Source organism: Vombatus ursinus, unplaced genomic scaffold (assembly GCF_900497805.2).
Source record: "Vombatus ursinus unplaced genomic scaffold, bare-nosed wombat genome assembly UNPS02014792.1, whole genome shotgun sequence".
Taxonomy (NCBI): domain Eukaryota; kingdom Metazoa; phylum Chordata; class Mammalia; order Diprotodontia; family Vombatidae; genus Vombatus; species Vombatus ursinus.
Window position 1 is genome coordinate 12594161 of NW_020954570.1, and position 12039 is coordinate 12606199.

At 36.8% G+C, this 12039-nt stretch overlaps 1 protein-coding gene across 2 annotated transcripts in view; it reads left to right on the plus strand.

The window, feature by feature from the left end:
* Positions 1-2124: 2124 nt before the first annotated feature.
* The window catches only part of CCDC112 (coiled-coil domain containing 112), a 36710-nt gene continuing 26795 nt past the window's right edge, over positions 2125-12039 (plus strand). For both annotated transcript variants that reach the window (XM_027869217.1, XM_027869218.1), the window contains exons 1-3: positions 2125-2217; positions 7646-7767; positions 9418-9539. In XM_027869217.1, coding sequence (XP_027725018.1) covers positions 2125-2217; positions 7646-7767; positions 9418-9539 — 337 coding nt within the window. The remainder of the gene's footprint in view (positions 2218-7645; positions 7768-9417; positions 9540-12039) is intronic.

Consider the following 12039-nt stretch of genomic DNA (forward strand, 5'->3'; position numbering starts at 1 on the left):
GACCTATCCACTGAGACACTGAGTTTCATAAGGTAGCCCTATTCTCACTGACTCTCTTCCCCTTGCTCCAGTCTCTCCTCCCTTTTGTTACCCATTTTCCTAATTTTGAAGTTTTGCTTATTAGTCTTTTTCCTTCCTTCTTTTATCTGGTTATTTAATTCTCCCCCTCTTTTCCCCCACTGTTAGTGTCATCAATTCCCACTTCCTCTCCTCCCTTTCAACTACTATTGTTCAATAGCTTATTAAATTTAATTTTTTGCACCCCTTTCCAGAGACCATTTCTCTCACTCTCTTCTTTATCCATCCCCTCTTCCTGTATAATCTAGATCCTCATTCTCTGGTTCATGACCCCTATGCTTATCTAATTCCTCTTCTGTTCTCTGCATTTCTCATGGAATCAAAACTCCCAAGGTATCTATTCTAGGCTCTCCCTTCTAAGCAGTTTCTTCTACTATCTTGTAGAATTTGCTCCATGATTTCTTTTCCAGTGTGCCTCACTTCCAGGAAAATATCAATTCTTGCAAATGTCAGAGAGGACACTGACCCATGGCAGGTTCCCTACCCCCTTCCACTCTCACTATATTTCTGATTATGTAGCCGACCACTGACTTATGCCCTCCTGGTTATCTTCCTTTTCCATTTGCGGTTACTCTTTTTTTTTTTTTAAAAAAAGGCAATTGGGGTTAAGTGACTTGCCCAGAATCATACAGCTAGTAAGTGTCAAGTGTTTGGTCTGAGGCCTAATTTGAACTCAGGTCCTCCTGACTTTAAGGCCAGTGCTCTATCTACTGCGCCTTATTTTTCCATTTGCCTCAAAATTTTCCTCCCTGGGTTCATGCCCTTCCACTCCCTCAGGCACCAGTTGCTCCCAAGAGCTCTAACTCCCCACTCCTGACACAAGATGAGTGGTCTTCTCAAGCACCAGATCCTACAGATGATCCTGAGCATATAGTCCCCATCTCCCTTCACAGAATATCTCTTTCCACCTAAAAGAGTGAAACCTCCTCCAACCATCGGAACAAAGCTTCTCTCTTTTTCAGTCTTTTTTTTTTTCAATCCTTCCTCCCCACCTTCTCACCTACTCTCCCCTGTAGGCTCTTTTTTTCCTGAGAGACCACAGGGATTGCCTTTCCCTCATTCCTAGCTCTTGATTTGACCTGGGCACATCACACACTTCCCTCTATCTTCCTTCTCCCCTCCCCACTTCCATGTACCCTCCCATTTTGCAATGTAGTCCCACAAAACCCCCCCCCCATTAATTTATGTGTAGGTGGGGGTGTCATAATTTCCATCCACAATGCTCCAGGCCTGCTTTTCCACCTTTGCCTCCACCTGACTTCCATCATCAACTCTGTCTTCTTGTGCACATTTAGAAAGAATATACCCCTCCAACTCTATGGCATATTCAAGAAGCAAATAATCTCATCAGGTCTGGGTTTCTTTCTAAGCATGTTTTGAATAATTCTTTATCATTGAAAGTCTGTATTTATTTCATTTATAGTTCAGTTCAGATTTGCAGAGTAGGCTATATCCTGAGCTCCATTATTCTTTGAATACATTATTCCATTCCCTCCTATATTTTCTGGCCTGTGCAGAATAGTTTTATGTAATTTGAATTTCCTTCTGTTTGTATTTGAAGTTCTTTCTCCTAGTCACTTGCAGAATTTGTTTTTCGTAAATTAAATTATTAAGTTTAACCACTGTGTGTTGGAGTTTACAGTCTTTATTTTTGTTTTCCTGGAGGCAATCTATGCATTCTTTCTATTAGGATTTCTTTTTCTGCATTCAGAAGTTCTGGGCAGTTTTCTTGTATTATTTCTTGAATTATGGTGCTCATGTTTTTTGCCCAAAGCACAGAAACTATAGATCTTAAAGAGGGAGTGGAATAACAGAGTAACAGGTGGCCAAAGAACTCCACCCCACCTCCCAGTGAAATCCAGTTGGGATAAATGAACAGTAAGCCTGAACACTATCAGCTAGGCCCAATCTGAACACCAGGAGAGCTTCCTCTGACCAGGTAGAAAGATGCATTTGGAAATGTAGCGCTGGCCGGCCCCGCCCCCCTCCGGCCCCGCCCCCCGCCTCAGATTCATTCTCCATCCACACCAGAAAGATTGTTGAAAGATGGCCGCCTTGACTACCGTAGTGGTGGCGGCTACTGCAGAAGCCGGATCTCGGACCTTGGCCGCCGCACTTCCAGCAGCGGGACTATCGCAGGTGAAATCCCGCTGTTTTGCTTGAGCAGTCTGCCGGTTTTCAGCGTCGCTGGGCCCATGGCGGGGTCGTGGGTTGGGGGGGAGGCCTTTAGGCCGCTAGATCGAGGGTGGGCCCCCGGGGGTGGGGTGGGGGCGGGAGGGGCGCTCCGGACACGGGGTTTTTTCCCACCTGCCTGACCAGGTGGGGCGTGGGGATGGGGGCAGAGGGTGCATTTTGTCCTTGAGTAGATGGATTCTTTTTGCAGGCTTTTTATTTTTCTGCTTTTAGGGAGATTGCTTCGAAAGCACAGGTTGGAATTTGGGGAAGGTGGGATATTAAAAAAGGCGTCTTGGTAGAAATGTGACCAAACATTTGCCAGCGCCTCTTGTAGAGATGCCTGATCACTCAAGGAAGAATTGCAAGAGGCACTGTACCGATAGATTAATGCATATTTACTCCTGGTACACTGTAAAGGTGAAGGAAAGTGGGCTCCACGGTTGCAGGGGGAGATCTCCCTTGGTCTGGTGACTGAGCACTTTTCAGTATTAGTGTTGTTTTCATCGATGTTTTCATCCTTTAGTTGTTGCTTGTTGTTCCGTCGTTTTTCAGTTGCGTCCGACTCTTTCTGACCCCATTTGGGGTTTTCTTGGCAAAGATACTGGAGTGGTTTGACAGTTCCTTCTCCGGCTCATTTTACAGATGAAGAAATTGAGTCAAATAAGGTTAAGTGACTTGCACAGTGTCACACAGCTAGTAAGTGCGTAAGGCCGAATTTGAACTCAGGTGTTCTTCACCCCAGGGCCTGCACTCTATCCACTTCACCGCCTAATTTCCTGTTTCATCCTTAGTAAGCGTATCTAATAAATTCATCCAAGGCTTTTTTTCCTTCCATCACCTTCCATTAAAAAAAAAAAAGTTTAATATCCTGTGTCAGCCTCTGAGAAAGATAGATATTTCTTTTAACTTTGCCCCGATTATGCAAATGATTGTACTTTTGGGCATATTTGCCATCTTGCAAATATAGGTGAATCTACTTTAAACAAACACACCTTAAAATCTGGATGTAAAATAAAGAATGATTCTAACTGTCACAAAAGTATTATTTACGGTATTTGTTAATGTATTTAACACATTATTAAAACTTTACATATTTTTCAGAAAGGTTTATTTTGTGAATTGTACTACACCTGAATAGTCAAAAATCCCTGTTCAGTTCTCTGCAATTAATGGAATACAAATGCTGCCAGAATTATAAGTGCATAACTCATTTTCCTCATCTGTAAAGTGATAGGGTTGGACTGAATTGTTTCTGATATCTCTTCTAGCTTCAGATCTGTTATCTGTCATTTATGGCTCTTATGGTACATATAAACAATTAAGTCTCCGCATTGCTTCTTCCTTACGCACTTTGAAGCTACGTTCACTACATTGCTCTACACAGTAATCAAATTGTCCTGGGCCTATGGTGCTTAGTTGGTGACCAAGGGGGAAACTGTCTGACCCACACCCTTTACTATTACTCTGTAAACTGTAGCTGTAAACTTTTTAAGCAAAGGCACTGTTAAAAATTCTGCATTTAAAAATGTGTCTCAATACCATTTTCTTGACTGATCTTTTATTTTCCTGCATACCAGTACAGTTTGTTGCTTTCCACCATTTTCGGCCAGCTCTTAGCTTCTGAGATCCTTCCCTGTTTTCAAAAAATTGTGAGTTCATAAATAATGCCAAATGGAGTAGTCTTCTGATAGTACCCTAGTTCTTGACACTTTAGATAACATTTCTTTATTCCTGAGTGGAAATAAGTTCTAATTTGACACCACTGGAATATTATTAGACCTAAAAGGAAAACTCCGCAAATTATGAATCCTGTGTGGACTATTTATGGAAGAATATGGACTCACAAGATGAGGCAACTTGGATGGACTTAAATCTGTAGTCTGAGAAAGGGAGTACCCACATCAGTGATACATATCACACATCCATTGAAATATTGACATTTCAGACCCAGCTGCTGATTTGCTTTTGACCAAGCCATTTAGTAACTCTGTTAAGCAGTTATAAAAGGAGTAAAATACTTAAAACATTAAGTGAAGGCGTGGTAGAGTAAGGTTATATTTTAATAAAATTATGTAGTGATTAATTTCAAAGCCCCTATAACCCCTTAAGGAAAAATGAGAATTTTTAAAAACGTTAAATTAATATTTACACTTAGAATTTTCTTTTAAGTTTTTTTTAAATGAGCTTAACATCCATATTTCAATATCCAAAGCAAAAACAGAAATGACAATTATAGAGAGGCAGTTAGTTGGTATAGTGGATAAGAGGGGTGAACCTAGAATCAGGAAGGCACTCAATATGGTAAGATTTCAAGGGCAAGTCACTTACCCTCTACCCAGGTCAGTTTCCTTATCTGTAAAATGTGGATAATAATAGCACCTACCTCCCAGGGCTGTTGTAAAGCTAAAAAAGATATTTGTAAAGTGTTTTGCAAACCTTAAAATACTATTAAATACTAACAATTATACGAAACTGAACTTGTTACTACAGTTTTTTAAGTGGATTGTAAGTAACAAAACTGCTCTGCTTGTGTCCGCTTCTGAAGTTCCTCCTTTCTTATGTGTATTTTTAATATTTTATTTATGCTATTTAGTTCTCCCTACCCCCAGTAGAAGCTTTCCCCTGTGGTATGAGGGGAATATGTTGTTGTTGTTGTTCAGTCATGTCCAACTTTTCGTGACCCCATTTGGGGTTTTCTTGGCAAAGATACTCCAGCTCATTTTACAGAGGAAGAAACTAAGGCAAAAACAAGGTGGATTTGAACTCAGGTCTTCCTGACTCCACGCCTGGCACTCTATCCACTTCTCCATCCAGCTGCCCAAGGGTAGTATAAGGATATTTAAACAAAGCAAATCTATAAATTGTATGTAAATTTATGTCTCATTTTGCATTTCTCAGTACACCCACCTGTAAGAAAATGGGAAACATGATTCATCATTATTAGATTGTCCTCTGCATTTCTCAAAATTTAAAGTCTTTTTAGAATTGTTTTTCTGTACATTATTTTGGTCATTGTTCTCATGGCTCTACTTGCTTCATTGCATCAAGGCAGGACAATTCGGCAAGCATTTATTAAGCACTTAATATGTGCCATGCAAATACAAACAAAAAGACAATTTCTTCCCTCAGGAAACTTATGTTTTAACTGGGGAAGAAAATACACAAAAGGGAACTGAAAAAGGGGTTAAAGTACTTAGAGAGGCATGGTATTAGAGTCTGTAGAGTCACTAGCACAGCTAGGAGGGAAATGAAGATTACTCGGCTTGGGCTTCTCTCCAAAATGCAAGCACGAGGAGGATGGGGAGAAGGGGGGTGTCATGGCAGAAGGATATAGAAGACAAGGGTGATCAGACCTCAGGGGATAGTTAGATTGTTCAGGTTAGACAGCCCTCAAGGAGGTTGAGGCAGGAGCTGATTGCATGCTGTTAAAATCTGGCATGTGAGAAGCACAGCCAGGAGAAAAATGAAATCATTGTTAGTCTGTACATATCTCCTCAGGTTTCTTTGGCTTCCCCCTTTTGATTATTATGGCAAAGTAGTATTCCATTACATCTATATGCCACAACTTTTTCAGCCTTTCCCCAGTTGATATGAATCTACATCCCAGTTCTTAGCTATGACAAAATTTTTATACAGGTAGGTCATTTCCCTAATTTTTTTCCATCTTTGGGCAAAATGCCTAATGGTGATGGTCAAAAATGAGTCAAAAAAACATAGATCGTTTAATGACTTTGGATGTAGCACCAGATTGCTTTCCAGAATGATTGTCCCAATTTGTAGCCCTACAACAATGCATTAGTGTGCCTGTCCATCCACAGGTCCCTCTAACAGTTGCAAATTTTATTTTTTTGGTCATCTTTGCTGATCTGATGGATGTGAAGTGTGATTTCACAGTTATTTTTGTATGCATTTCTCTCAGTGATTTGGAGCATTTTTTCATATGGGATTGATAAATGACATTTCTTCTGATTTCAGAAGAAATCAAAGCTATCTATAGGTATATGAAAAAATGCTCTAAATCACAATAGAAGAGCAAATTAAAACAGTGCTGAAGCACCACTTCACACCTATCAGATTGGCTAACATGATAAGGAAAATGACAAATACTGGAGGGGATGTGGAAAAATAGAGACACTAATGCACTGTTGGTGGAATGTGAATGGGTCCAGCCATTCTAGAGAAATATTTGGAAGTATGCCCAAAGGGCTGTAAATTTGTGCATACCCTTTGACTGCTACTAGATAGTATACCACTACTAGGACTTGTGTCTCAAAGAGATCAAAGGAAAGGGAAAAAGGACCTATTTGCACAAAAATAATGAAAAATATTTAGCAGCTCTTTTTTGTGATGGCAAAAAAATTGGAAATTGAGGGGATGCCCATCATTGGGGAATGGCTGAAAAGTTATAGTAAGTGATTGAGATGGAATCCTGCTGTGCTGTAAGAAATGAGGAACTAGAGGAATTCAGAAAAACCTGGGAAAATTTACATGAACTGATGCAGAATGAAGTGAATAGAACCAGGATAACATTGTACACATTAACAGCAATTTTGTACAATGGTCAGCTATGAAAGACTTAGTTGTTCTGATCAGTACAATGATCTAAGACTATTCCAAAAGACTAATGATAAAAAAGGCTAAAAGTGCAAATTGAAGTATAATTTTTTAACTTTATCTCTCTTGCTTTTGGTAACATGACTAATATGCAAATATGTTTTGTAAAATTTTGTGTGTATAATTGATATCATGTTGCTTAACTTCTCTATGAGTTGGGGAAGGATGGGGGAGGGAAAGAATTTGGCATCCAAAATTCAAGCATTTCAAAAAAGAAGAGGAAACTGCCTGTTCCTATCCTGACTATTTACCAATTGAGGAATGGCTCTTGTTATATATTTATATCAATTCCTAACATATTTTGATAACAATATGTATTTGAAAGATTTGCTGCAAATATTTTCCCTTTTAACTAAAGTGAATTTAGAAAAGCTTTCAATTTTATGTAATAAAAATTGTACATTTTACCTATCATGATCATTTCTATCCATTGTTTAGTTAGGAATTCATTATAGTTGTAAAAGGTATTGCCATTCCTTCTTTTCTAATTTGTTTATGATGTGGCATGTGGCCTTTTATATTAGGTTGTGAATCTGTTTAGAGCTTATTGTTGTATACTGTGGAGATGTTGGTCTAAACCTAATTTCTCTCAGACAGCTTTCTAGTTTTCTCTGAAGTTTTTGTCAAATAGGAAATTGTTACCCTTATATCGTTGTTATCCATAGGCTTGTTGAACTCTTAGTTTATCTTAAAATAATTCTTGGAAGTCATAATTAAGCTTTAGATGAATTTACATTTTTAGAAGTGTACAATAATTTTTTGTGTGTATTCTTTGAAGAATGACAGCTATTCAGGTACTCAAGATGGAGTTCGACCTTTTCAGTTACATAACTGGAAGCAGAAAGCTGATCAGGCCAAGAAAACTGAATTCATACGTACAGCAGAAAAATTGAAAAATCAGTAAGTTTAAGAAAATGATTAGAAATTAACTTTGCTACTTCCAAACTAAGACAATTGAGCTCTTTTGGGAGTTAGTTCACAAAAATATACACATAAAGTTAATGAATCATAACAGTGCATTTTTTGTTTTTAAATGGAACATTTTATTTTCCTTAAGATTTTTCTTTTACTCATATTCCTGTAATCCCTGTGGTTTTTTTTTTAAGGGAAATATGCAAGAGTGTATGGGTCAAAGGTAGAAAAGATGACAATTTTAAAATAGCCTACTTCACATAATATAAGTGAGAGGCAGCATGATCCTGGGGAAAAGGAAGTATACTTTGGAGTCAGAGGAGCTGAATTCAAATCCTATCTCTGATGCTTATTACCTTTGTGACTTTGGGCAAGTCCTCTGGGCATTGGTTTCCTTATGTATGAAAAAAGGAGTTTGGACTAGATGGCCTCTAATGTGTCTTTGGTTCTGGAGCTGTAATATGTGTGTTCTAACTCTATAATCAATAATGATTTGTTTGTTAATGCTTATGTAGTCTTTCTAATAAGTAGTCACTGACAGTCATTGACTGATTGGTGCTATATACAGAGCAGTGAGGAGATACTTTAAAAAAAGAGTTAGAAGATAGAGCACTAGTTTCCAAAGACTTTTGTAATAAAACCTTTTTGAATTTTGATAGGGGCTTTTTCTTCAAATAACTCATTTATTTGTTAAACATGTTTATTTAAAATTGCATTACGTGTGTGTGTATGTGTATTGCAATTCTATAGATAGAACTTGTTTAGGAAAAAAAGTATTTCCTAGTTTGTGAAAAATGCTGCTATAGAAAATCCCTTGGTAAAATAAAATTTTACCGCTTTTATATAATATTTTTATCTTAAATATATTCTTTTCGTGGAGTGAGAATTTGGAAATAAATAATTTTCTTTTTCTTAATCATCAAAATATACTCACCTAATTATAGTTAGATTGTTGGGTTTTGGCTGTTTTAATGGCTATCACATAGTAAATTATTGTCAAATTAGTAAATGACACTTTGTAATCAAATGTTTTGTTTAATGATTTATTGTGTTAATTAGGATTTCTTAACCCACTATAGGAATATTAGAAAAAATTATTCTTTTTTTAAAATACCTTGCTGATGTTCTACTAGTCCCTAATCGAGTTAGCTATTTATAAAATAAATCATTATGTTGAAAACAGAAGTGTCATCATATAAAAAAACTCCCAATTAAATGATTCATGGGTGTGTTTAAAAAAAAACAAAACAAAATAACCCTTACAGAATACCTCACTTTAAGCCAATGTGGGAGGCAGTGAAGATGAAAGAGGTCAGGAATGAGAGATTGAACAAGTTATTTGAGTTTGTGCCTCACTTCCGTTGTCTGTCATAGAAAGGTAAATGTGAGGAATTATAACTTGATAAATGGACATTTTACTGAATTTAAATTTTCTTATAATTTAAATTCCATATATATATATATACACATATATATATATGTATAAACTTTTTGTTAAATTCAACAATATTGTTTAATAAGTACTGGATGGAATCAAGACAGATAACTATAAGGGTGATAACTGGTGTATCTTCATACTTGAACTAATTAAAAATGTTTTCAAGTTAAACTTCTCACAATGTGTTTCTTTCCCTTAAGAGTTGCTAATATAGAAAAAGATAAAAATGGTCATCTCTACAACAAAAAAAATGACTTCCGAATTGATTTTATCGTGTTGGAAGAACTTGAACATAAACTGGTTAACAGCAGGAAAACAGAAAGTAAGCACTTTGTATACTAAAACTCTCATGGAGAATAAAATTGTATAGTTGTCTTCTTGTGCTTTGATACTGTATAGACTATGTTTATCCTAGCTGGTAGTTTTTACTTTGTTGTTATTCTCAGCTCCTTACTCTCCCTTACCCCAGATTTCCAATCGGTTGCTTAATCATGTTGCTACCCCAACAACATTGCTCACACGGTCCACTTCACAGGTGCAGTGTTTGAGTGTGCATGAAATTGAGTTCCCCAGCTGCTCGTGTTTTCCCTTTTAGTATTACCTCATTTATTTTGTTTGTATTCTGTATGAACTTATATTTGTAAATATTTTCTTGTCTGATAGAATGTCAACTCCTTGAGGATAAGGAGGGACTGTTTCATTTTTGTTTTCATATCACCAGTACCTGACATAGTTCATGCATAATAAATGCCTGTTGATTCAGTAATCAGTAAGCATTTATTAAGCTCTTAGTATTTGCCAGACTCTATGGTAAGCGCTGGGGATACAAAGAAAGGGATAAGAAACAGCATCTGCCCTCAAGAAACTTATAATTGGATAGGGGAGACTATGTAAACAACTATATACACACAAACTGTATACAAGACAAAATGGAAATAATCAGAAGAGTGAAGGCACAAGATAAGAGGGATCAAGAAAAACTTCCTGTAGAAGGTAGAATTTTAGTTGGGACTTGAAGGAAGCCAGGGAAGTCAGGAGGTAACAATGAGGAGGGAGAGCATCCCGGACCTGGGGGACAGCCAGAGAAAATGGCCAGACATCAAGAGATGTTGATACACTTATCCTATGATTTACCAAAAAAAAAAAGTATGACTTAGTAATAATTTCTATTAATGAACAGAAATTGATTCTTGGAGTCACACCACCTACTTAATTGTTCTGTGTACTCCTGTATTAAAGGATAACGTCTTGATTATCATTGTCATAATGATATCTGACATTTACATAGCACTTTACGTATATTTGATCTGTGTCACCACAGTCTTGTGAGGTTGATACTACATTCATTGTATTACTTCCATTGAATAGATGAGGAAACTGAAGTTCACAGAGGTGAAGTGACTTACTTGTACAACTTGTGAGAAAGGTAGATCCATATCCAGTTTTTTTCTGATGTCAAATCTAGTGCTATCCTCCTTAGGCATAGTTCCTTGTACATAGTAAGTGATCAATTAATATTCATTGAATGAATGAATGCTACCACATCAATATTGTCCTTAGAAATATTATCGGAGAATGACAGTAGAGAATTGAACTTAATTGATAAGAACTACATGTTGGAAGACTAATTAGTAACAAAAATAGTGCTCTTGGGAGAAATAGTGTTTGATTATGTAGTAAAATGTTCTAAATCAAACAAAAGGACTTATTATTATAAAGAGAGTTCATGGTATAAGAAGCTGTATTGCAGTTTGTTATGAGTCCAAATTTAAGGGGCAGCTGCGTGGTGCAGTGAATAGAGCCCTGGTCCTGGTATCAGGAGGACCTGAGTTCAAATGCGACATCAGACACTTGACACTTACTAGCTGTGTGACCCTGGGCAAGTCACTTAGCCCCCATTGCCTCACCTCCCCTGCAAAAAAAGAGTAAGAATTTACCAGTATATTTATTTCCCCCCAGTATATGAATTTGAACCATTTGAAAATTAATTTTTTTCATTTATCATGTATTTTTCTCCCTTCATGTCTCCTCCATAAAAAAAAGAAAAACAAAAAACTTTATAATAAATATACCTTGTTAAAAAATGAATTCCTATATTAGCCATTTCCAAAATGTATCTCATTCTCCATATTTATTCCATCATCTCTCTGAGATTTAATTAGTTAATTTAATTAAACTCATTAATCAGATTTAAGTCATTTATTTCATTTTTACATTGTTGTTATATTATAAGTTGTACTCCTGATTCTGCCTATTTCATTCTGCATTAGGTTATACAACTCTTCCAAGGTTTCTCTTAAACTGTCTCTTTCATCATTTCTTAGAGCACAGTAGTATTAGTTTGCACTGTTTTTAAAACTGCCTTTCAAAGGTTTGGGTTAGTAGGAACCATAAAACCCAATTCCTTCACTACATTGTAATTCATAATGGAATTAAGGTTTCCTTGTGGAATGTCTTAATTTCCACTGTCATTAATTAAATGTTTATGGAGCATCCACTTTATATGAGCTGCTATGGAAGATAACAAACGTTTTTTAAAATTTTTTTATTTTTATGAATTTTTTTAAAATTTTTAACGTGTTTTTTTAAAACTTTGGGTTACCGATTTTCTCCCTTCCTCCCTCCCCACCCACCCTCATTGAAAAGGCTAGCATCTCGGTACAGGTTATACTAGTCATGTTGTGAAAAACTAAGTATATTTCACTTCATCCTATCCTATCCCCCCATTTATTGTGTTCTCTCTTTTGACCCTGTCCCTCCTTAGAAGTATTTGCTTTTGATTATCCCCTCCCCCAATCTGCCCTCCCCTCTATCAACCCCCT